The sequence below is a fragment of the Bos taurus genome, chromosome 14 (genome assembly GCF_002263795.3).
Source record: "Bos taurus isolate L1 Dominette 01449 registration number 42190680 breed Hereford chromosome 14, ARS-UCD2.0, whole genome shotgun sequence".
Classification (NCBI taxonomy): domain Eukaryota; kingdom Metazoa; phylum Chordata; class Mammalia; order Artiodactyla; family Bovidae; genus Bos; species Bos taurus.
In genome coordinates, this window is record NC_037341.1 from 30,748,438 (window position 1) to 30,774,946 (window position 26,509).

The 26,509-nt window shown below is 45.8% G+C and overlaps 1 protein-coding gene across 1 annotated transcript; it reads left to right on the forward strand.

The window, feature by feature from the left end:
* Nucleotides 1–233: 233 nt before the first annotated feature.
* Nucleotides 234–26,509, forward strand: VXN (vexin). The gene is given in 6 exon segments (NM_001076475.1): nucleotides 234–526; nucleotides 5,216–5,271; nucleotides 14,420–14,570; nucleotides 18,682–18,743; nucleotides 21,590–21,681; nucleotides 23,967–26,509. Coding segments are annotated over 6 exon segments (612 nt in total). The 5' UTR covers nucleotides 234–459; the 3' UTR covers nucleotides 24,151–26,509.

The window sequence follows — 26,509 nt, forward strand, 5'->3', positions numbered from 1 at the left end:
GGGAGGGGGAAAAAAGCCTCTTCATTTCTGAAATGATAGGGGAACTGCCGGTACCAAAAATCACGTTTCCTTTTCAGTATCATCCTCCAGCCACGCTTGGCGCTAACCGAGTAGGCGATTTCACCTCATCACCACTTCACAAAAGACTTCCAAATCCACTGCAGCAGGCACGGCAAAATAAAGATGTTAAATACATCCTGGCTGGGAGGGGACTGAAGCGCTAGGCTCCATCAAAGGTTTGCAATAATAGGATTCATAAAAAAAAAAAAAAAAAGACAGATGGGATTAGAAAATGTTGCAGTGAAGACTCTGGAATGAAATGAGATCACAGCACCAGCCTGTCTTTTGTGAACAGGCACAATGATCCCAGAGCCAGATTGGATTAGGAGACCTCGCGACTAGGGGTTCAGAGAGAGGCCTCCCATCCCCGGGCACTTTTGGGGAGAGAAGGCTGAAACGATGCATCAGATTTACAGCTGCAGTGATGAAAATATAGAAGTTTTCACCACCGTGATTCCTTCCAAGGGTGAGTAAAATTGCCCTTGACTGTTTCCTTAACGTGGCTGTTTCGGTCAGAGGGTAAAAGACAGTCACGTGCTGTTTTACTACGTTTACCCTCAGGTCTCTGAGGTCGGATGGCCTCTGTTGTGATGGTGTTTGTGGGTGTTTCTGAAAAGGGGAGGGGGCATGGACGAACATCGGTCATTGAGAAACAATCCATCAAGGGGGAAAGGAGGGCAGTTAAACACTGAATTCGATACTGGCAAAACCCAATATGCTGAGTAAAACTGACAGTGAGCCATTGTGTTAGGAAACAGGGATGAAAACAAAATTCCCAGGGCAGCTGGAGAGAGACTCTTCTCCAGGGAACAAGAGGGTTCCGAACTGAGAAACAGCTGGCTCTAAAGTATGATTTCTCACTGTGCCGTGAAACAGGAGGGGGGAGCCTGCTGGCAATGGTCCGATGAAGTGGTCCAAGAATACTCTGACTCAGGCTGGCCTCCGCACAGACCCCAGGGCCACGCTCCCAAACTTAACCTGGAACTGGCACTGCCAGAGGGTGTGACTTTGTAAAAGCCCTGCTGCTCCGAGGGGAACGGTGTCCAGTCCCAGGCAGGGTTCTGTGGCTCTGGACACTTTCCTCGCCCCACCTGCAGGACTCGGCTCTCTGTTCTGCTGCCCCTGCGCTCTCCCTGCAGCCCCTGTCTTGCTGGGAGAGCCCGGGACCCTGGCTTAGCCCTGGGTCTCACTGTCAGACTGAATGAAAAGGTCAGAATATCTGCTGGTGCAGTGACCCCTCTGTTCAAACAACTCCTTTCTTCTTCCCATGTCAGCCATCAACAGGGCCACTGCTGGGGGGCAGGGAGGGACCCAGTCTGGCCGCAGAGAGACAGCTAGCAGAACATAAATTCAGCTTTAGACATTTATTGCCAGTTAGAGGGGAAGGAAAAAGAACTGGGGAGTCTGCCCACGTGCTATAGTTGGAACTCTCTGGAGATTTTGGAAGGTACCTGAAAAGTCAAAGGTGACCCTCTGACCCAGCAGTTCCAGTCCTGTAAATACACATGGATGCTCACAGGGCAAAACTGAAAACAGCCTACATGTTCTTGAAGAGGGGAAGGGGTTAAAGGTGGTGTCACCAGACTCTGGAAGACCCCACAGCAGTCAACAGGGATGAACTGGGTCTATGTGTGTGGACACAGGTCCACACTTAACCTCTCTGGGCCTGAGTTTCCAATCTCGTACAAAAGGAAGAACTAGAACTCATCTTCCAAGGTTAATATGGGGGAAAATTGAGATATAGACAAAACGTATAAAGCATCTAGAATAGTACCCAGCAGGTAGGAAGCACCATTAAATACATCACTTACAGAGTGATTTCTATTTTTATTCTATATTTACAGCAATGAATAACTTGAAAGCATAACATTGAAAGGGAAATAAAGCAGGCTAAAGATTGTTAAATTTGGAAATATGAAACAGTACTATATATTGTTTATACACACATATCTAGAGAAAAGCATTAAAAAAAAAGACCACAGGCCGGAAAGACACCAAGTTAGTGAGATTAGTAGCTCTGGGGAGGGAGGAAAGTAGAGTTAGAGGTGGGTAAAAAGGGGACCAAAGCTGCCCTCTCGCTTGCCATTTCTTTTGCATGAGAAGAAAACAAATTGAAAGCAAATACAAAAATGCTAAAATGTCCATTTTCTATAAATGTTTTCCATTTAAAAAAATTTTAAGGGAGAAAATCCTCAAAGCTGAATGGCCCTTTTAAATCAAAAACTTATACAATTCAGGAGGAAAGTCATACTTCACCTGAAGAGAATCATTCAAAACAGGGCCTTTGAATCCATTGGCTTAGCAGGCTCATCAAGAGACCTACCACCACGTGTGGGCTGTGTGACCTTGGACAGGCACTCAACCTCTCTGGGCTCGAGTTTCCAATCTTATAAAAAAAGGAAGAACTAGAACTTATTTCCTGAGGTTATTGTGGGTGGGGGGGTGGAATTGAGATATAGAAGACATGTAAAGCATCTAGAACAGTACCTGGCAGGTGGTAAGCACCATTAAATATTGGGTTGGCCAGAAAGTTCATTCAGGGAATTTTTCCATACGATGCTATGGAAAAACCCGAACAAACTTTTTGGCCAACCCAATGCATCACTTACAATGTAGTTTCTCTCTTTATTCCAGATTTACAGCAATGAATATGCTTAGTCAAAGATAAATACACAACCTTGAATTTCTTTCTTGCCATTTTTATTCACGGCCACCTCCGGGTATTAAACCAGTCATCAGTATTCATGGTCATGTCACTGCTCAGGAAGCTGTTCTCTGGGAAAGGGATATTTACAGTGTTATATTAGACTGTCAGTGGAAGAAGCCTGCCTCTTCCTACACCTTGTTTTGTCTCATCTCACCTCCTCCAGAGCCTCAGGCTCTCAGTGGGAGAAGACGGTGCCTGCCAGGTCTTCCTAAGTCACTGCTTATCAGATAGATTCGTAACTCTTCATCCCATTCCCACCTTCCCTGCCTCTAGAAAGACAAGTTGGTTTGATTTCCTCTAACAAGGGTTATAGTTCTCCCTGGTGTGTCCTTTCCCAAATGCTCCTGTTTACTATATTCAACGTGCAATGAACCAAACATTCACAGAGCAAAATTTCAGAGGCAGAGGCTGTGTTCCACCACCCCATCTGTGTAGCCCTAACCCTCAGTGTCTACCTATGAAATAGAGTTAATGAAGAGACCCAACCCCACAGAGTTGTTATGAGAAGTGAATGAGAAGGAAAGAAGCTGTCCATCACCTACTAAAGGCCAATGTGAGCCATTATCACACCTATGATTGTATTATATCCCTCTTTCCAACACACACACACACACACACACAAACACTGGGTTCAACCTAAATCTATGCATTTAGCTGAGTCATCTTAATTTCTCACAAAAATATGGCAACAGCAAGTGTTACAGTGTTTAAGTAGTTAAAAGGCACAATACAGAGACCAAGTCTGTAACTGAGGACAAGTGTGTATTTTCACTTCCCAGAGAGAAGGGGAGCCCTTAAGGGAAAGATTTCACAGGCACAATTCACAGTAAACATAAAAGATAAAAATCTGTGGTTTTACCAAGAAGTTATACCAGAACTTATTTCCTGAAGCACACCAGTGGGTTTAATTCTAGGGTGAAAGGCCTTCAGAATAATTCTCTTGGGAATAAACAACAGTGGGGCGGAGTTGGCAAGGGGAACTGGGGAACTGCAGGAGGAAACGGAGAAAACTCTAGAAGGAGAACTCCTGATGGATGTACAGTCTCCTTTCACCTGCCCTTACCTTGCAGAGACAGATAATCTTAATAACCACCCCTGAAGCCTGGGAACTCACTCTTTGCCAGGCACCAAGCTAAGGACTTGATAAAGATTAGTCCATTTAATCCTCACTGTAACCCTTGCAGGCACTTCCCAGGTGGCTCGGGGATAAAGAATTCCCCTGCCAATGCAGGAGGTTCAGTCCCTGGGATGGGAAGATGCCCTGGAGGAGGAAACGGCAACCCACTCCAGTATTCTTGCCTGGAGAATTCCATGGACAGAGGAGCCTTAGGACTACAGTCCATGGGGTCTCAAAGAGTTAGACATGACTGAGCATGCCTGCACATAGCCCTCAGAGGTGGTTGTGAATTCCACGCCCATCTTCCAGATGAGTACAGGGAGTGAGGATGAGTCACTGACCCTGGTCAAGTTGGGATTCACACCGAAGTGAAAGGAGTGGAGACCCCTGGCTCAACCAGTGCCCTGCTCTCCTGGCTTCAGGGCTGCCCTCACTCTTCAAAAAACACCAACAGAGCTCTCACCTGAGCTCTTACCTGACCTCTGACAAGAGGTCATTTCCATTCCAGGGTAATGACATGGCAGGATTTCACTTCTAAGTCACTCAACATCAATGTGCAAAAGAGATGCCTGGGTGTTTCCACTTCCAACCAAATACACACCTTTTCCCAACCAAGGAACTTTCTATGGCTAATTGACTCTGAGTTTTTTCATTGTGGTAAAATGTACATTATAAAAACTTTATCATTTAACCATTTTTAAGTGTTGAGTTCTGTGGCACTAAGTACATTCACATTGTTGTCCAAACATCACCACTGTCTGTTTCCTGAATTTTTTCATCTTCTCAAACTGGTGCTCTGTAGTCATGAAATCATAACCCTCCATTCCCTCCTTCCTCCAGCCCAACGTTCATCCATGTTAGAGCAAGTTTCAGAATTTCATTCTGTTTTTTTTTTTAAGGCTGAATGACAGTTCATTGTATGTCTATGCCACATTGAGTTTATCCATTCATTTGTTAATGACTCACCTTTGGGCTATCATGACTAATACTGCTCTGAACTTTGGTGCATTTGATCAAGGAACATCTAAAATTGCAGTTGCATCCTTCTCTTCTTCCCATCCCCCCTCCCCTGTGTCCTGTGCCACTCTAGGTACATAGCCTCTCAGTATTGCTACTGTAGCTGCATCAGCCTCGGGAAATGAAAGTCGCTCAGTTGTGTCTGACTCTTTGTGACCTCATGGACTATACAGTCCATGGAATTCTCCAGGCCAACCCAGAGATCAAACCCAGGCCTCCCTCATTGCAAGTTGGGTCTTTACCAGCTGAGCCACCGAGGAAGCTCTAAGCCTCATAGGTGTTCTCTAAAACAATTCCTTTCTCTCTCTTTGCAGTGACCAGTCCAGCCAGAAGAAGAGTCAAAAGCTCTCAACATCTCTTAACCAAGAATGTAAGAAAACTTCAGTTTTGATCCTTTTGTTGACTTTCATTTAAAAAGCAATGTCCAGCTTCTTCACTTGCCCCACTCCATCCATGCTCTTAACAACCATAAAGGTTTTCTGTAGCCCAGGTTGCTGCTGCGCTGTCCATTGTCCACTTAATCAAAACAACTGACAAATGTCAACCAGACAACAAAAGGCTCTGTACTGGACCCACTTTTGCATCAGATAGTTTTTGTTTTACATATACATTTTCTTCTCTTCTTAAACAGAATCCATGATATGGGTACAGCATCCTTGATCTAGGTGTTCCCCTGTTGTTGGCATTCGTAATATTCCATTTTTTCACTACTATAAATAGCAGTGCAATAAATTTATTTGTACAAAATACTATTGGGGATTAATTCTGTGGTGCATAGGCCTCAAAGTAGTATTAACAAGTAAAAGAAGAGTTTCACCCATCCATCATTGGCATTTCTTCTACTGTGCTAAAGTGGACAATATAACAGTGATTTTTAAAAGATGCTTTCTGCTTACAGTTTTGTCCCATATTACCAGGAATTCTGAACAACTGCCAGGCTTCCAACAATGCTTTTCCATTTACCTCCAACCTCATCAACATTTGGCTTTCACGTTTTTGTATTATTTTTTGCTACTTTAATAAGTACATGCATTACCTTAAAATTAGTTTACACGTCTTTAGAGCTGCTGAATTTCTCATTTTACTTACAGATTTCTTTACAAAAGCTTTCAATACAGTTTTGTACTTTAAAAGATTTATTTTCAAGGCTAATTGTTCCCTCTTGCTTATACTGGAGTTTCTATTTCTATCACAATTTTTTTGTAGAACACCATTTTGATTTTCTAAGGATCTCAATTTTTAAAATCCTATTCTCCATTAAATAAAAAAAAAACTTTCTAAGTGTCCTGGAAATGAAATTAGGTTTCAGTCATTGTTTTATATATATTTATTACTTTTTAAATTTCTAAAGCAGTATGTTCCCATTGCTGCTAAGTCGCTTCAGTCGTGTGCGACTCTGTGCGACCCCACAGACGGCAGCCCACCAGGCTCCCCTGTCCCTGGGATTCTCCAGGCAAGAACACTGGAGTGGGTTGCCATTTCCTTCTCCAATGCATGAAAGTGAAAAGTGAAAGTGAAGTCGCTCAGTTGTGTCTGACTCCTAGCGACCCCATGGACTGCAGCCTACGAGGCTCCTCCGTCCATGGGATTTTCCAGGCAAGAGTACTGGAGTGGGGTGCCATTGCCTTCTCCAATGTTCCCATTACAAAATTTCAAACACTAAAAAGATGTAAAATATAGTATCAGAAAAATCCTGAGAAGCTGAAGAACACAGTGGTTAGGTATGTCGATTAGAGTCAAACTACCTGGTTCTTATCCATTTCCTAGTTTTAAATCTCTGTTCTATCCATTTCTAGCTTTGTGACCTTGGGCAAACAGCCCCACCATTCTGGGACTCAGCTTTGTTAATGTTAAAATGGGGATAATCGAGAATATATCCCAAGAACTATTGGAAGGAACAAATGATTTAATACACATGAAGTCCTCAGGCTTTCCTGGTGACTCAGACAGTAAAGAATCTGCCTGCAATATAGGAGACTGGGGTCAATCCCTGGGCTGGGGAGATACCCTGGAGAAGAGAATGGCAACCCACTCCAGTATTCTTGCTTGGAGAATCCCATGGACAGAGTTATAGCTCAGAGGGTCACAAAGAGCTGGACACGACTGAGTGACTAACACTTTTACTTTCTTTCTTTCAAGTTCTTGTCCAAATCTGACACATACTGAGCATTCAATAAACACTAGTATTTTTAAGTGAAAATTTCTCATATAACAGTACACAGTTATCATGCTTTATTGCTCAATAATATGTTGTTTTGCAATTTACTTTTTTCACTAAATAAATTTTAAAATCTTTACATGCCAATTAACACACCCAGACCTTCCCCATTCTTTTTAGAGGCTGTATGACATTGTATGAATGCACTATAATTTTTCACTCAAACCTAATCTGAAGTTTTCTAGATTATTTAACCAAATCATCAATAAATGGGTTTTCCCCATTTTTCCACTAAAATAGTGCCACAAGAAATACTCTTGAATGTATTTTTATGCTCCTATGCAAATGTTTTTGAGGGTAAATTCATAGATATGAAAATGCTGGGTCATCAAACTAACACCTTATACTTAAATTTACATAATCCTGTATGTCAATTTTTAAAAAGAAAGAAAATGCTCAAAGGATATAAACACTGAAAAAATTTTATAGCCGTTGCCAAATTCTTAGCAACTGTTCTAAAGTTCCTTTACCAGAACAGTTAAACCAATACTATATGACATCAATGTTGTTACTCTTTGACAATCTGATAGGTGAAACTATTTTAATTTGCATTTATTTAATTATTAATATCATTTTTCATTTTTCATAGATTTTTATATTTTCCCCCTATGAGTTAAAAGACATATCTTTTGCTCATTTTTCTGTCACTTGTATGTCCCTTTTTAAATTGACCTTTGAGAATATTTTTATATATTAAGAAAGAAAGGGCTTTTAATGGGGTTTTTTTGTTGTTAAGGCAAGAATTCTTATTTCTCATGATCCCGAAAAACTTAAGACCACAATCTAGAAAGGAAAGTGCTTTTTAAAATTTATTTATGTATGTATTTTTGGTTACACTGGGTCTTCACCGCTGCACGTGGGCTTTCTCTACTTGCAGCGAGCAGAGGCTACTCTCTAGTAAGGTGCACGGGCTTCTCATTGCACTGGCTTCTCTTCTTGCAGAGCATGGGCTCTAGGCCCTCAGGCCTCAGTACTTGTGGTACACAGGCTTGGCTGCCCCATGGCATGTGGATCTTCCTGGACCAGGGCTCAAACCCATGTCCCCTGCATTGGCAGGTAGATTCTTAACCCCTGGACTACCAGGGAAGTCCAGAGCTCCTGAGTTTCAAGAAGTAGCAGGTGTCCCCAAAAATGGAAAAGGGAGGGGTTGTGTGTAATTTCGACTTTGAGAACAGATTCAAGTTTGGTATTACAGATGGTCCCCGACGTATGATGTCTTGACTTTCATAAAGACTGCTGTCTTTACTATGGTGCCAAAATGAAATGCATTCGGAAACCATACTTGAAATTTTGAATTTTGATTGTTTCCTAGGCTATCGATACATGGTCAGTTAGTTAAGTCACTCAGTCGTGTCTGACTCTTTGCGACCCTGTGGACTGTAGGCCACCAGCCTCCTCTGTCCATGAGATTCTCCAGGCAAGAATACTGGAGTGGGTTGCCATTTCCTTCTCCGGGGGATCTTCCCTACCCAGGGATCAAACCCAGGTCTCCCACATTGCAGGCAGACGCTACTTGCTTGTGACTCTGGGCAGTGTAGCAAGCCACAGCCTTCCACCAGCCACACAATCACAAGGATATAAACAGGATATACTTATCGCCATTCTGCATCCAGACAACCATTCTGTTTCTCACTTCCAGTACAGTATTCAACCAGTAACATGAGACATTCAATACTTAATTATAAAATAGACTGTGCAAGATGATTTTGAGGAGGTTGATATAAATATTCTAAGCACATTTAAGGCAGGCTCCGCTGTGATGTCTGGCAGATTAGTTGTATAAAATGCATTTCGACTTACGATATTTTGGGGGTTTTTATCAGGACGTAACTCCATTGTAAATTAAGAAATATCTGGATTCTGGATTTGAAGGACCACAAATCATTCATGACTCAGGGAAGATCCTTTGGGAATTAGGAATGTTTGGTTCTTATCCAAGTTCTTGCCTTGAATTCCTGACCATAAACAATGTTTGTGTCTGAATCACCGCTTATACCAATGTCTACTAGCTTTATAAGGACAGAACTGTGAGGATAAAATGGAAACTAAATCATACTTTTTAGGAGGTAAATAGGGTCCTAGGGAAGAAATTTCTCAAGGGATTCAGAACCTAAACAAAGGAGACAACTCTCCACGGTAGAGGTGAAGCCACATAGGCATGAGGTACGGGAAGCCCCCAAAACATGGAGCACTGCCTCCTGGAACATCCAGCTGACTTCAGCCAGGCTCTATAGACAATGGACATGAATCTGAGCAAACTCCAGGTGACAACGCAGGACAAGGGAGCCTGCTGTGCTGCAGTCCATGGGTCACAAAGAGTTGGACATGACTTAGCGACAAAACAACAAAACTCCATAGAACCAAGCTCTCAGCTTTCCTGGGAATGGAAATTTCTGAAAAAGACTGCTATGTTTATAGTTTATGACTCTCCCTCTCTAAAATATTTTTACTTTGAGAAAAAAATGACTCAAGTATATGAATACATATAAAAAATTGCTTTTATTTAAAAACAAACAAAACAGAAGTTAGGATCTTGTCTTCAAATATGCAATCTTCCTACAGGTAAGAGAGCTTAATAACACTCTCTGGCCTTTGAGCTCTCCTCTGAATTTCTGATTTCCCCTAACTGCCTGACTCATCCTCTGCTCATAAAACTCACATTCAGCCATACATTCAAATTAGAAAAGACAGGAAAGGTCTTTTGCAACTGCTCTTACGTACCAGTATTTACGATTTTTCCCTGAAATTCTTATTTGCATCTAGTCTCACCCCTTGGACTATACCATACCATGTCAGTTTTCTTCCTTTACAAATATCTCTTTCCTCTCTGACTCATTCTTGGTGCCGCAGTTTCTCCCTCTGTGGGCCACTCATAATTTACATCTTCTTCTTCTACAGTCACACACTCTCCCTTCTCTAGACAGTTTTACTAGGTTTTCCCCCCGCACCCTCTCTTATTCTTAGGCAATGTTATTGACCCTGATGCTGGGAAAGATTGATGGCAAAAGGAGAAGGGGGCGGCAGAGGATGAGATGGTTGGATAGCATCACCAACTCAATGAGTTTCAGCAAATTCTGGGAAAGATGAAGGACAGGGAAGCCTAGCAAGGGAAGCCTACAGTCCATGGGGTCACAGAAAGTTGGACATGACTTAGCGAATGAACAACAACAATTGACATTCTGATTATCCTGATGCTACAGACAACGTAAGAGTAGCTTAAAGGAATAGATTTACACTAAAGCGTGGGTCAGTCAGGCCTCTTGGTTCAATGGAGCCACTGGCACCAAGATTCACAGCCTGTTCATAATAAGCAGTGGCACCGCCACAGGAAAGATGGAAGAATAAGACTGCAAATGTCACTTTTGCCCCAGATTTCAATCTTGTGGAGAAGGGCTGATCTGATTTTTCTTTCTGGTGATCTGATTTTTTCAAAATGCACCATGCAAACAATTTGCACTTGAAAATTCTTACCTGGATGTCAGCACTCCCTTAGGGCTCATGAAACCATGGTCTGAACCTTGAAGACACAGGGCTCCCCTTGGCCTCAGTCTCCCTGTGTGTAAAATTAGAAAGTTGAGCTAGGACTTTGCTACGGATCCTATCAGCCCCTAATGATGATGATCCTCCATCATCTAGGTCCCACCTGTTTTTATGACTCCCTGCCTGCCCCAAGGTCTCTGACATGAGCCCATCCAAGGAGCATCAACTTATCAGAATATAGCTGTTACACGAGTTCATTGTCTACTTTCAGCAGGCGATTCACTAACCTCAGAAAGGAAAACCCAACATTAAACACTGGTCTCCCCTTTGCCCCTTCCCCAGTCTCACCCCTGTGGTCAAGGAGCTAAAGAGCCTGCTCTCAGATTGGTTTGTTCTGAAACTAGCGGCAGGAAGGAACTTAGATTGGGTCCTTTAGACCAGAGAATAAGCCAGACTGTTGGGAGCCTTCAGAACCAGCTGTCCATTCCCTGGCATGGGCCTAACACACTGTCCTGAGGCCTCTCAGAGCCTCCCCAACTGTGTGGCATGAGACAGAAGCACAAGGCCAGCTGAGAAAGGGAAATCTCCTGAGGTGAGGCCTCTCCTCTTTCCTTTGCTGCGTTGGCATCCTTCAGGGCCAAGAAGATAATCTGCTGAGGGCCAGGGCCCTAGGTCATGACCTGGGAGAACCCAGCCTCATCCCCACCCCAGGAACCTTGCATCCAGCGGGGCTCCCTTCCCAATAGCTGAAGCCTCTGCACTCTCTCCCTCCCCCTTCCTTCTCCCCCTCTCCCCTCCACAGTGCGGAGAAGGGAGTGCAAAGGGGGCCTTTCTTGTTTTTCAAAGGGAACTTTTTTTTAAATTAATTAATTTATTTTGGGCTTCCCTGGTAGCTCAGCTGGTAAAGAATCCACCTTCAATGCAGAAGACCCTGGTTCAATTCCTGGGTGGGGAAGATCTCCTGGAGAAGGGATAGGCTAGCCACTTCAGTATTCTTGGGCTTCCCTGGTGGCTCAGATGGTAAAGAATCCAATTAAATCATTTTAATTGGAGGATAATTACCATATTATGATGGTTTTTGCCATACCTCAACATGAATCAGCCACAGGAATCCTTTTCTGAAGAGGAAATGCTAGGCTGTCCTCCCTGGACTTCACAGGCTTTCATGTCCTTACTTCCTCCTTCTACAAATGGGTTGGAAAACACACCAGTTCTCACTCCTCATTAGAGGAATGCTGAGAGTAGGAAAGTAAAATCTAAAATACCTGTGACGAGAGGCCAACAGTCAAAGGTCTTAAAGCCAGTAACGGGGCTCACATCTCTCCTGTTTGACCTGGAAGTCCACACTCAGGGGGGACCCATTGCTGGTGTAGGGTCCGTGAGTGCTGCCCCAGGCTTGCTGGAAATCCAGCTTGCTAGAAAAGGCTTGCTAGAAATCAGCAGAAACACCTCCCTTCTAATCATTTAACAGTTTATAAACATGTCAACTCAACATACTGTACCCCTCAAACGTATACAACTATATGTGTCAATTATGCCTCAATAAAGCCAAGGTGGAAAAGAATATTTTAAATTATTAGGGAAAAACCCCACCTCCAGCAGTGCCTAGAGGAGAAAGGGACCTAGTTTTAAACGGTCCTGAATTATCATCAGCTTTCTCCAAAGGCAAAAAATTAATGAGTCTAGTTCCCAAAATGGGCCTGAGAAGATTTAATTTCCTAAGCCAGATATGACTAAATTGGGGATAAATTAATTTTCTAAGCAAAGGACTATTTGTGATAAATGGAAGCCAAGAGTGATAGCTCCCCTCCCTCTGTTGGGGACGTGATCAGTCACTGGTAAGGAAACGGATGACATGAGGGAAGAGCCTGCCGTGTTCCTGAAATCTCTGGGAACGGCCAGCAGGGACTGTGCCCCAACCAGCAAGGATGATCCAGAGAATGACCCCCCTGCATGTAGTCTCAAAACACCAGACCTGGGGTCTGAACTCCTGTTTGCGTGACCCCAAATGGAGATTCATCTTCTTCATCATCAACAACAATCTGATAGGAGAAAAGACAACTTGGTTTTAATTTCCATTTAATTATGGCTGTCCAGCACCTTTCATATTTACTGGCCACTGGTATGTCTATTATCAATTGCCAGCTGGTTTCTGGCCCCATTTTTCTACTGTTTTTTTCTTCTTTATTGATTGGCAAGAGTTTTATGTACACAGGGATAATTCCCTATTATCTGTAACAAATGCTATACTGGGCCATAATCTTGTGTTTGTTTTTTGTTTTTTTAACATTCATCTTTGACCTGTCTGATGCTCATTTTGGTATGAGAAGTGTGGTCACGAATCCACTTTCTCTAGTGGCCTGATACTTATTAAAGGTCCAAATTTCCTCCACTAAGATAAAATATCACCTTATTATAATATTTAAAATTCAGTCTTATTTGCTTCAGCTTCAACCACAATTGTTTTTTGCAGACAACAGAGGGGAATTCATCAAAGCCTGGACTGTAAGGGCTGAGACAGGTCCACCTCATCAGATACACCCCGTGCCAGGATCTAACACAAACATGCCCTCGCAGTATGTCTGTGCAAGGAAGGAGCAAGTGAGCAAGAGAATGAGTGAATCCAAACCTCAGAGAAGGTTCTGTGTAATGCTGGAGGTTCTACCTGCTTCACGGGACTGAATGAGCCCATTGTCATTTGCAGCTATATATAAAAAATAGGCAGGATAAGACCCAAAAGCTGTCGAGATTCCCTTTGTCACCTCACCCTCAAATTAAGATAAAATATAACACTATTTGTCTCAAAGTTTTACATTTAAATTATTCAATAATTTAAATATTTTTATTTTAATTTTAAAGGCCCATCTCAGTGGACCCTGACAAAAGTGGTATTCTTCTTAATGTACTTTTCCCCAAACAACTATTCAGCAGGTGATCAGTAGTGAAAACACTTTAGCATGTAGCACTCTATTCTAGCTTGCCAGAATTCCCACTTATCAGCCACAAGTCACGGAAATTCATGTCACAGCTCCACCTGACACAGGCATTCTGCAAAGCAGAGGAAGTGTGAGTATCCAGGAACCGTGCCTGCTCCGCTTGCCAACAGCTTCTTTCTTTTTACATCCAGGGTGTCAGGTGGGGCCCAAGTCCTCTCCCTAGGTCTCTCTAATGGAGCATCCAAAAAGCCATGGCCTACATGAACAAGGGCTCCCACTGAGATGCAGAGGCTGCAAGACCCCAATTTCCAGAGCCATCCCCATTTCAAATTGTTTTTGTTGTTTAGTCCCTCAGTCGCGTTCGACTCTTTGCAACCCTGTGGACTGCAGCATGCCAGGCTGCCCTGTCCGTCCCTGTCTCCTGGAATTTGCTCATACTCATGTCCACTGAATTGGTGATGCCATCCAACCATCTCATCCTCTGCCGCCTCCTTCTCGTCCTGCCCTCAATCTTTCCCAAGGGTCTTTTCCAATGAGTCAGCTCTTTCCATCAGGTGGCCAAAATATTCCTGTCCTGTTGTTAAACCATATTTGGCTCTGAGGCAGGGAGCTGGCCTCCACTGGGGGCCTGACTCTCTGAAGGGACAGCTGGTGGGGAACCCTCAGAAGCCTCATCTTCCTGCACCGTGGTACCCCTCGACTTGCTGGAGTTCAATACAACGGTTCACTGTCTCGGGCCAGTCTCCCCCAGGTTTTCTCACGGCTCCCCACAACAGCTCCAGCAGTTCCAAGTTGGCACAAGGTTCCAGGCCTGGGCCTCTGCTGGGGGTTCTGAGATTCGAGGAGAGGAACAAGGTGACTCAGGTTCTTCCTCCTCCCCGCAGGTGGTGATCGAGTCGGACCTCTACGCACCACGGCCCGTGGAGCTGCTGCCGCACCGCACCGACCGCCGCGACGGTGAGGGCCGCTGGTCGGGCCGCTTCCAGAACCCGCGGCTGCAGGGTCCTCATCCGGCCAAGACTCCCGCCAGGCCTGGTAGGTGCATCCCGGCTCTGCGGCCCCTGGGACCTCCCTGAGGGGCAGTGACCCACTTAGAGTGGCTGCAACGGTGTTTGCGTTCCTGGCTTGGCTTTGCTCCCACCACGGCGCGGTCTTCCCTGGGGTCCTCCATCAGGCCGGGTGAGCGGTGCACCTATGGCTGGGGTGGGGCCGCTGCCTTCCGCAGTGCATGCTGGTCCCGCTCTGAATGCACCTGCTCTTGGCCCCACCCACCGCCGCACCACAAAACACCTTCTGCCTTAAACCACTGGCTTCTGGGTCTGCCTGATCTACCACCTAGCTCCAGAGGCAGTTCCGCGGGATTCAGGAGGAGATAAAAATCATTCTACTCTGGGGGAGAGGAAACCGGTGTAGACACGACTTATGAAGTAAAAGAAGCTTACATTATGCTGTATGTGTGTGTATGAAATTATACAGACTCATCAACTGCCATCTTAAAATCCCACTTTTTAAAATTTGAATGGCTTAAACTATTTCAACAATTTATAAAAAGAATTTAGAAACAAATTTGTTTTGAAAGTTGGAAACAGAGTCTTACCTTCCACACTATTTTTAAAAAATGGCTCCCACTCCAGCAGTTAAATAGGAATCTGTGTCTAGCTTGCTGAAGTCTTGATGGTGTTTTGCCTTTAATTCCTGGTTTAGTTTATTTCTGTTATGCCCACAGCCTATAGTTATTCATACTTTTAAGTCCAGAAATACACAAAAAGTCTTGGACGTCCTTTTCAAAGCTTTGGAGTGTCAACTATTTTGTATTTTACAAGAACTGAAATTAGACTCCACTGAGTATGGCTCTTCATCCAACCATCTTCCCTCTTTCCTCCTTCATAGATCTTAGACTAGATCTCTAAAGCTTCTTTGGTTACAAACACACTGATCCTGTTTTTACGAGCCTAAGTATGAGAACCCATAAATCAAGCTATATTCTCTAGTTAAGTGATTACATATATGTCTTTTTTACAGAAAATGAAAGCATGAGGGAAACCACAATCTGCCTTGCAAATTAAGAGGAGATAATTTTTTTCTCTGTCTATATATAGGTGGGTGGGTGGATGGGTTCCTGTGTGTAGAAAAAAAGAATACCTTCTCCATAAAATCATAAAATGAATTTACAGCCATGTTGTTCAAACTTTAATGTACCAGAGAATCACCTGGGAATCTTGTTTTTATACAGAGTCTAATTCAGGACTGAGTAAGGCCCCAGATTTTGTTTCTAATAAGCTTCCAGATGATGCTGACAATGTTGACCCAAGACAACATATTGATGACCAAGGATTTAGAGACAATCTGATGGGTGGTTCTCAAAGGGTGTCCCAGGAACAGCAGAATCACCCAAGAACTTGCTTGAAATGCAAATTTTGGGTCCCACCCAAGACCTGTTTGGTCAAATTCTGGGGTGGGTTCAGCCATCTGTCTTAACATGCCTGCTCACCAGTGATTCTATTGGACCCTGAAGGTGGAAGCCCACAGATTTCTGCCAGCCCCTGCTGTGGATCTACAGGAGAGGAAATGGAAACCATGGAAAATAGCTGACCTACCGTAGGTCACAGCGCTCATTAGCAACAGAACTGAGATTAAATATCAGGTCTCCTGGTTTCCCAGCTAATTGCCTCTTCCCCTCCAGAGAATAATGTCTTCCAACTGCCTAGTTTCAGGGGCTCCTTTCCTCCCTAAGCAGCCTGTGGAAGCCTGGACTGGAGGAGAGAACACTGTTATGAAATGAGGAGACTCTGCCCGGCATGTGACAGTCAGCTCATGCAGGGAATGTGCGAGTCAGGTTAAAAAAAAAAGATTGAGCTGGGCATGGATTCAACTCCCTCAGCTCCCACAATCTGACAGATTCCAGGGGAGGGTGAGAGGGAGGGAGGGTGTCTGAGTCAAAGCCAGGCCCAAGTGCTCTTCCCCAGAAAGGCTGGGCACCGGCCTCAGGTACAAGTCTGCCATCCTCCTCTGAGAAGGACATGTGTTTCGGGGATCTGACATCTGGAGACCCAGTTCTCTCCTGAGCTACAGGAGGAGGCTCCTGGGTTTGCAGCCTTCTCATGTGGCAGAAATATGCCCTGAGGAAGCTTAGACATAGCAGGACTCTGAAGGCAGAGGCCCAGCTGAGAAACCCTCTCAGCCTGCAGCTTTGAGCAGGTGAACCTTAGGTGCCCAGGAAAGGGGATACCCCACCTCCTGGGCTGGTGGAACCTTTCCACCAAGGTGGCCTCAGACATCTCAGAATTAACTTGTTCAAATGTGATTGTCTTCCACCTTTAAACCTCTCTTCCTTTCTCAGCTGGGGTCGCTATCCATCTTTCCAGTAAATCGCTGGGGTGTTGACCCCAACCTCCCACCTTGTCCTCCCCCACCCCTACTCCACATTACCAATCACTGACAATGTCAGCTCCTACATAGGTCTCGTCTCTTCTTAGTACCAACTTCAGGCTACCTGGGTGAGACTTCCTTCATCCCTGGTGTGTAGCAGCAAACCTTGGTTCTCAGCCACCAGGCCCTCTCCCTCCACAAGGCTGCTGGAGGGTCCTTCTACAGCAGAATCTGTTATCCCTCTGCATTAAACACTGTGTCCTCCCACCCCCAGCTGCCCTCCAGACCACACCCAAGGCCCTGTAGGACCCAGTTTTCTGCTCCCTCTCCGGGGCCACCTCCTGTGACACTTCTGTCCCCGCCAATCCATACACAGAACAACCCTGAGCTGTGACCACTCATTATATTCTGCTATATCCTGGACCTTCCCTGACACGGTCCTTTCTGTGGATTGCCCTCCCTGGGTCTCTCTGCCTGAAAAACTCCTCCCAGAATGGGTTAGGGGTTCCCTCGGTCAAGTTTCCTTAGCCCTGCAAGACAACCAAAGAGGTCAGCTTGCCATTCCCTCAGTCATCCTCACCCAGCTTCATCATAATTGCTGTGCATCTTTAAAGACTGCATTTCCTCACCTATTATTATGTCTGCCTGTAAGGACTTCCCCAATAGCTTAGTGGTAAAGAATCCACCTGCAATGCAGGAGAGGCAGGAGATGAGGGTTCAATCCCTGGGTCGGGAAGATTCCCCTGGAGGAGGAAATGGCAACCCACTCCAGTATTCTTGCCTGGAGAATCTCATGGACAGAGGAGCCTGGCAAGCTACAGTCTAATAGTCCATGGAGTCACAAAGGGTCGGACATGACTGAGCACAGCACATTGGAGGAGTGAGGATTGTAGTGAGGATTAAATGAGATGGTGTCTGTGTGTCCCACACTCAGCACAGCACCTGACACAGTAAATACTGAAAAATACAAGCTACTGTCAGCACTTCTGCCAGAGCATGACACATCGTGGTCTGATCTTGGTAGCCTGTGACTTCATTTTATTAGCATTGAGATGCTTTCCGTGGGGTGATGGGCGTGTTCTCTATGCTATAGTCTGATAGGATGGGGCTCTGCCAGGAACATCTGCCCCAGGAGGGACTCCATCAAAGGCCAGCTTCCCCCCACCCATCACTAGCTGAGCTACTCAGCTCAAGACCTGGATTCCCAGAAGCACGGGCCTCAGAAATAAAGGCACAGAAAGAAGGTTCTCACTTACATCTCAGGCCAGTGTCTCAGGACACTGATAACCTCCGATCCTCCCATGAGAGGAAGGCTCATTTTCACAGAGGTGCGTTCAAGAGCGCAGGGTAAATGATTGATCCCTGCTGTAAAGACTTAACGCCTGATAATATCATGTGATGTGACTCCTTAGGAAGGAAGGAGGAGCTAAGGGCGCATCCTCTGGGCATCTACTACAGGCAGACCCTGTACTGAACACCTTCACACATGTGATCTTGTTAAATCTTAGTTCTAGCCCCTTGAAGAGTGCCAGTAAATATTTTTGAATATTTACTGTGTCAGGTGATGTGCTGAGTATAAGACACATAAACATTGTCTCATTTAATGCAGGTGACCCACTCAACAGTCGCCCCAATCCTGACCCTAGTTCATGATTTTGCCACTCAGTAAAAAGGCCCTTAGAAATTCCTACATTTGTGATTTGATTAGCTAACAATATAATTGATGCAGAACCAGAAGAGTACCACCGAGTAACATCCCCTCCATTCAACTTTGCAGTGGGGACATCAGAACCCAAATCAGCAAATCTGTGTGGGAATCGAACATATGGCAAAGCTTTGGTAAGTAATCTAGCCTGGTTAGCTGTATCTTCCAGGCTTTAAACATCTCGCCCTATCTGTGCCATGAAGGGAGAACAAGCATCCTTTGTCCCAGGCCTGGGGATTATCAGAAAACTGCAGCTGAGGGTTCTTTGTTCCTAAAGCCTGTCAACTAGCGGTACACCACTGGCTGCTGCTCTCTTTCTTGCCAGATATTCAGCTCTTAGGCAAACAGAAGGTATCACCTAGCAGACATCTCACACGGGGGCGGGGGGAGGCAGTTTCTGTGGTAAGTCCCTGCTGGGTGGAGGTGCCTGGCCAATTCCCAGAGACAGCTATAGGGGTAAAGAGATGCAAGGATCTCGAGTTCTGTGAAAGCACAAAACACCATCATCTCAGAGGGAACCCTGAACTGCCTCCTCTGGGAGTACTGAGGCAAGTGCCATCCACTGGGGTTGCCCAAGATGGATCCAATTGACCAAGGTTTTATATTTTCCCCTGGCTCTGTCATGGCATGCGGGCTGCCCAGGAGAGGGTGACCTTGGGCAAGGTGGCTCTTGGCGGCCAAGGACACCTGAAGAAGCCAAAAGCCACCTGCGGCCCACCCACCCCTAGCTGGATGGCTTGTCCTTTCCTGAAGGGGATCACATAGTGCATGTCTGGGTCTAGCTCAGCATCACCCTGTGAAAACACATCTCCCTCATCATCTTCCGGGCAGGAACATGGGTACCCTCAGGGTCAGCAGAGAAGGGGTGAAGTGGTGGCTGAAGGAGAGGTCAGCTTGGGCGTCCTGGACTCTGTGGGCATCAGATCTCAAGACTCATGGATCATGAGAACTAGAACAGACTGGAGAGAATGTCTCAGCCATCTGCTCGTCTTTATGGAACAGACTGGGCAGAGATGTGAGTGCTTCACTCCTGGTCTGGGCAGGAAATCTAATTCAATTATTTCATTTAGGTCATCCCTGTATTAGGAAAATCGCCCAAAGGGCAGCGATGGGACAATCAAGAGCTCCCTGACTCAACCCGGTATCCAGGGGCAACCCAGGGTGGTTTGGCTGTTGCCACAAAGTGAAGGTTGTCAGGCTTGACAGCTTGAACCGCTGCCCCCAGCAAGCCCTGGCTAAGGGAAAGAGGGCAGTCCATCACCTTGGATGAACTTGCCCCCAACCCTGGAGAGGTAGCTGCAGTTGGGAAGTCAGAGAGAGAGGGGATGGGACAGGCTGGTGATGGAGATGTAGTCTCAATGGAGAGGCAGCAAGAGGGCAAAGCAGCAGCATGACTGACCCTTTCCTCTGGGCCTGAGACCTTAGGGCTGGAGTCCTGCAGCTCTTCAGAGGCCCTCTATCCCAGGGTGGGGAGAGCAATTCAGAGCCCACACAGTCAAATCTGACTGGATGCTAATATGCGCTGGAGGAAACAGGACGGAGGACAGAGAGGGAAGAAGCGATTTTCTGGCCACTGGCACGACCGGAGGGACAGCTCCCGAGAGGCCACAAGGTGGCACAGTGGCTCTGCCCACAACCCTGGGCCAGCGCGGGAGAGCAGGGGAAGGTGGATCCTGGTGTCCTTGACCTGGAATTTTCCAGCAATTCCAGGAATGTAGTGACCTTAAGCCTTCCCTGGGGCTTGGGGTGGAGGAGCAAAGGGGAGATCCACTGACTGAACAAACTCTGGACCTGGCCCTGCTCAGGGCCCCAGTTCCTTCTCAACTCAGTACATGTCTCTTGAGCATTCACCACCTCCTTTAAGAGGAGAGCCAGCAAAGGGTTAAGTCCCAGACCCTGATCCAAGCCAAGCCATTAGGAAACAGAAGTGTAAAGACACGGAATTGGTGGGTTGCCAAAACATGACACACAGGGACTCAGTGCCGTGAGGACAAGAGATGGAGATAAATCAACTTGGGCTCCAGCCTAAGGGAAGACTTCCTGGAGGAAGTGGCCTTGAAGGGCAGGCAGAGATGAGGCTCAATCCAGAGAGTGAAGGAAAGGTTGGGTGAGGATGCAGAGTTGTGGGTGAGCATCAGAAAAGGCAGGACCAGCCCTGCTGGGACATGTCGGGGAAACAGAGGGAGATAAGGGGGAGTCCTGTTTTGAGGACCTTAAAGAGCAGCAGGTAAAAAATCTGCCTGCAATGCAGGAGACTCGAGTTCCATCCCTCAGTCAGGAAGATCTCCTGCAGAAGGAAATGGCAACCCACTCCAGTATTTTTGCTTGAAAAATCCCATGTACAGAGGAGCCTGGCGGGTTGCAGTCCATGGGATGACAAGAGAGTCAGACATGAAAGAGCTACTGAGCACACACGCATGAAGCAGGGGACAGAGCTGACCTTGGTCCACCCTCAGCCGGGAGGCCCTGCGAATCTGGGAGGGCCCTGGGGTGTGGGGCAGGTCTGGTGGGAAACAAGGAGATCCTGTCCCCGGGTCACTGGCCCTGAGGCTCAGTGGAGGAGAATGTCACTGCACTTGGCCGCATTTCCAAGTGAGAACCTGCAGGATTTGACAACAAAGTGGACACAGATCGGGGGTACTGAGGGACAGAGGCCTTGGGCTAGAATAAGTTGCTCACTTTCAAGTTTCTCTAGGTGAGTGGTTCCCAAAGTGGGGTCTGGGGACCAGCAGCAGTTGAGAACTTACTAGAAAGGTGGCTTCTCAGGCCAACATCAGATCTACTGAGTCAGAAGCGAGGGTGGGCCCAGTGCTGCATTGACATGCCCCCCTAGGGGAGCCTAGGGCCCAAGGCGGAATGAGGTCCATTGCCCTAGGTTGATGCCGGTTCAGCAGCTTAGCCAATGCCCTTTCCAGTGGCTCCAGCCAGTCGGGGAGCTGGCGACAGGGCAACAACCTCACTCTCCCTTCTCACAATCCAGATGCCTCCGGTGGCCCGGATCTCCGTGAAAGCCCCCACGGTCCTGGAGGCGGCAGCCCCGGGCTCGGAGAACGTAGCTGTGCTCACCAGAGGGTAAGTGCTGTGCCTCCAGCAAGCTCCCAGGGGTTCCCCACCTGCTCCCATTCTGCGCAGAAGAGTAACAGGTGGCCTGGCTGACAGATCCCACAGAGATGCTGAAACAAAATCCCTGGAAGCCATAAATGACCTTCTAATGAGGGCTATAATCCCGGGTCTCTGTAGCACCTCGTTGACTGTTTCGCTAGGATTAAGCTCAAGTGTTTTTGATGGTTTCTACTTTATTACCGCCACTCTTTAGACCTGGAGAAGTGTCATTTGGGAGGAATTTTGGTTAATTAGATAAATTAATCACAGGGCATGGAGAAGGAACTGGCAACCCATGCCAGTATTTTTGCCTGGAGAATCCCATGGACAGAGGAGCCTGGTGGGCCACAGTCCATGGGGTCTCAAAGAGTCCAACACAACTGGGCGACTAACACACACACACACACATACACACAATCACAGGCCATACACAGAGCCTCCTGAAATGCCTCACACATTAGGTTCAGGCCCCCTGCCCAGGTAAAAAGTACATAAGATACAAAGGTTTCAAATCAAATTCATGACCTGCATGTAACTATTAAGGTTTCCCTGGTGACTGAGTGGTAAAGAATCCGCCGGCCAATGCAGGAGACAAGGATTTGATATCTGGATTAGAAAGATCCCCTGGAGAAGGAAGTGGCAACCTACTCCAGTGTTCTTGCCTGGGCAGGCCCATGGACAGAGGAGCCTGGCGGGCTGTAGTCCATGGGCCGCTAGAGTAGACAAGACTGAGTGACAAAACTAAAACAACAACAACATTACTATCAACTCTGCTCTAGAACCAGCAGCTAGAATAGCCAGAGCAATACCCACACCCCCAAGGACCACCCCACTGCCTTCAGTGGAACACTAAGATAGCCACACCCTCACTACAATCCTCCAGACTTGGAGGGAGCAGAAAAGTGGCTTCGGGGATGACGAAGAGTGTGGGCTCTTGACTCAGTTCTGCCTGGGTGGCTGGCACTGACGCTGACTTGCTGTGACTTCAGACAAGTTATTCAGACCTCTGTGTCCTCATTTCTTTAAAAACAAAACCCAAAAATGGGGATGATTATAACTACTCCAGGGGTTATTGTGAGAACTGGATGAGATAATGTGTGGAGACCTTGCACCAATGATTGCATCATTTTTCAAAAAGCTTTACAATATGCTAATGGAAAAGACACATGCCTGGGGACATGTGACATGCTCACAGATGAGGGACCATGGGCTATCATATCAGCCCAAGGGGTGCACACCTTAAAAGCTGAGGGAATTAAGGGAGGACCAGGCCAGTGTGAAGCCCTTTTAGATGAAAGAATGCAGTCTAGGACAAACAATAAAAACCAAGCCATCGACATATTGAGATGTGATGAGAGAAAAGTATGATTTCTTTCTCTTTTTTTGGCACACCTTGAGGCATGTGGGAGTTCGGTTCCCCAACCAGGGATAGAACCCACAGCCCCTGCATTGGAAGTACAGGGTCTTAGTCACTGGACCACCAGAGAAGTCCCAAAAATCTAATTTCAATTGCATTAAGTTCTGGTAGCAAGTTGTTCTGAGCAGGTAAGGCTGCTGCTGATGGCTGCAGTAACCAGCAAACATGAACCCCCTCAAGAAATGAGCCGTTTGCCTCTACTGCAAAGCGTTCTTCTAAATGGCCCCTGTGTCCCTAAGTGTAGATATTCTCATGTCATTTTTTTCCTGGACCCTGGCTATAGAAAAGAAAACAAAGGCCGCTTCTTTCACTACAGGAGAGCAAGTGAGGAGGAAAATGAACCTTTATTGAAGTCAGCAACGTGCCGGATGCTTTATATAGTCTTACTTCCCCCCTCACAAAACCCCCAAGAGTTAGATAAAATTATCTCCATCCTACACGTGAGGAAACTGAGGGTGGCCGAGGTCAAGTCACTGAGGTCATAGAGTAGGTTCACTTTCAAGAGCTGACGCATGGTGATGTCTGACCTTTCCAGCAAAATCGTTCGAGTTGAGGGGCGCGGCAGGGGTGGGAGAGTAGAGTTTGGAACAAGAGCAGAACTTGAGATCCATGAGCCGGTGGTCCCAGGTTCACCTCCTTCCCTTCCGCATCAAGGACCCCCTGGGGCGGGGTGAGGGTTGTCATTCCTGCATGAGGCCCAACAGTGACCTTCCATGTGGTCACAGGTCATAGGGGCCCAGGAGGAACGGGGGTTCCAGCTACACTTGTCGAGGGCAACAGTTAACAGTCAGGCTAAGCAGAGTGACTACTCTCCCTGCCCACCTCGGCTTTTCTGTAGATCCAGACACCTCAAGAAGATGACGGAAGAATTTCCAACCCTCCCCCAGGGAGCAGAAGCCTCCCTCCCGCTAACAGGAAGTGCTCCCTGCGGCATGCCCAGCATCCTCCGGAAAATGTGGACCAGGCACAAGAAGAAGTCTGAGTATGTGGGAGCTACCAACAGCGCCTTCGAGGCTGACTAAAGATGACCCCCCCGGCCCAAGTGCCCTGCGCTGGCCCCAGTTCACTGCACAAGGGGAGGAAACTTCCGGATCGGAACGGAGCCACATATTCACCTCTGCTAGTAGCTGGTCCATGTGCCATCACCCTCCAATACTAACTAATCACCCTGGCTGAGGACATGGGACAGAAACCTCCCTCGAAGGCAAAAGGAAAATGTTCCCTTCTTCGAATCGATACAGCTGTTGGTCTCAAAGTGACTTTGGGAGGTCATCAAGTTTATCCCTATGTTTAAGCAAAATGGCACCAAAATCAAACCCACTTTCCCAACCCATTTTAAAGACCTCCAAGGAATCAAGCAGACAATTCCTCAGTCTTCCTTGGGAGTTGTTCTAATTTCTGGTATAAATGTAAGAGTTTGACATTTGAGGCACTTGTAAACACACTGGTTCTCACTGTTCCTGTTACTGTATTTATTTCATCTTGATGAGGTATGATTTTTAGTGACAAAGCGCTTTATGTGTTTACTTAGTAGTTCTAATATCCACTTGAGGGTATCGTCAAGATCAGTTTTGATGATCATTTGGCATGATTGCATGAATTCTCTATTCTTTTACATGTGATTTTTCTATAGAAAAACATGATTTAAAATTTTGAATGCTAATCTTTTCTGAAGTGGCACAGTCTAATGGAATTAATAATACCTTGCTTGGGTATAATTATTTTAGCTTTAAAAAGCATTCTCCCATCCATCACTTCTTACATTCACAAAATTCCTGTTAAAGAAAGCACAAGTATTCCCAGTCTACAGATGGGAAAGCTGAGGCCTTAAAAGGGTATGGAACTAGATACCAGATACTAAATACAGGTCCTCATCCTCTGTACTAGACTGCTTTCTTTGCTTATTCTAGCAGCTGATTTAAGAATATGTCTCTGGGGGCAGTCTTTGAAGGAAGCAATTTGACAAAGTTAGAACAAGTACATGATATAAATGAAATGCATCATTATGTATAACACTGAACAAGAAATTCTTGTTTTTGTAGGTTGAAAATAATTATCAATTTCATAGGGTTCAACCTAATATATAATATTATGCTTTCCTTCTTTTAATGGAAATGTCATCATCAATTCTATTATCAATGTCAATAGCCTTAAAATAATAACATGATTATGACAGCTACCATTTATTATATGCCTCCTGTGTGCCAGGTGCGATTCTGAGCACTTCACATACATTATTCCAATCTTCCTATCAACTCTGAGTAGGTGGCCTTTCCCATTTAGTAGACACAGCTTTAAAGCAGTTAAATGACAAGTCTGAAGGCACCCAACCCATAGCTGGCATCATGGGTTCAATGCCTATGTGGTATCTACTCCTTTCTACAGAACATTCAGAACATAGAGAAGATCCAAGGCTAGTAAATAAACTTCATCACAAATGCTGCTGCTGCTGCTGCTGCTAAGTTGCTTCAGTTGTGTCAGACTCTGTGCGACCCTATAGACGGCAGCCCACCAGGCTCCCCTGTCCCTGTGATTCTCAAGGCAGGAACACAGGACATAAATGATTGGCACAGGCTGCGTGGAGTGCTGTGTGGGGCTGGAATCTGAGATAAAGGAATGTAGTGATCAATTGGTAATGTCTGCCTGTGGAGCTGATTAATGGGATGTGCCTTGTATTTTGTCATTTGTGGCCTCAAGTCTGCTTTCCAGAAGGTTTGTTTTCTAATTCAGAAGCTTAAACTAACCCAACTCATTTAACAAAACCAGCAACTTCATGGTGAAATTTAATCTGAGACTAGGTTGGAAATTGCCATTTCTTAGTACAAAGGGAACTTTTGCCAACATCACTGGTCTCAGACACAACAGTTATTCACATGCTGCTGCTTCATGGGCGTGTGTTGCTTTTTGCTCTGGGAATTACCCGCTTCCATATCTCCAGGTGAAATGTAAGACGACATGGGGGTAAGAGGCCTGGGCTTTCACCTTGCTGACCTCTGCTCTTCAACTGTTGTTTTAGACTGAACACCCAGTCCTCCCAACAGAACATAACTTGGAGATGTGGACATCAAGGGCTCTTTCAATAAGGGCCACAGTGGACTGTGTAATATTCTTACAGTGAACAGATGAAGGAGCCTGGAACAAAGATAGGGAGGGAACAGGTGATTTACACTGGACCTGTCAGACTATCCTACAACTATTTATTTTAACTTATTTACTTTACAACTGATGTCCTCTATTTGTATGTGGCAGCTGGAGATATATGTAGGATGGAGCTTATTTATTTTTCATTTAAAAATTTCATGATGAAGTGTTTGCCTCATGTAGAACATTTTCATTGGCCAATTCAAATAAAAATAAAGTATGCTTTGTTTGTGACATTAA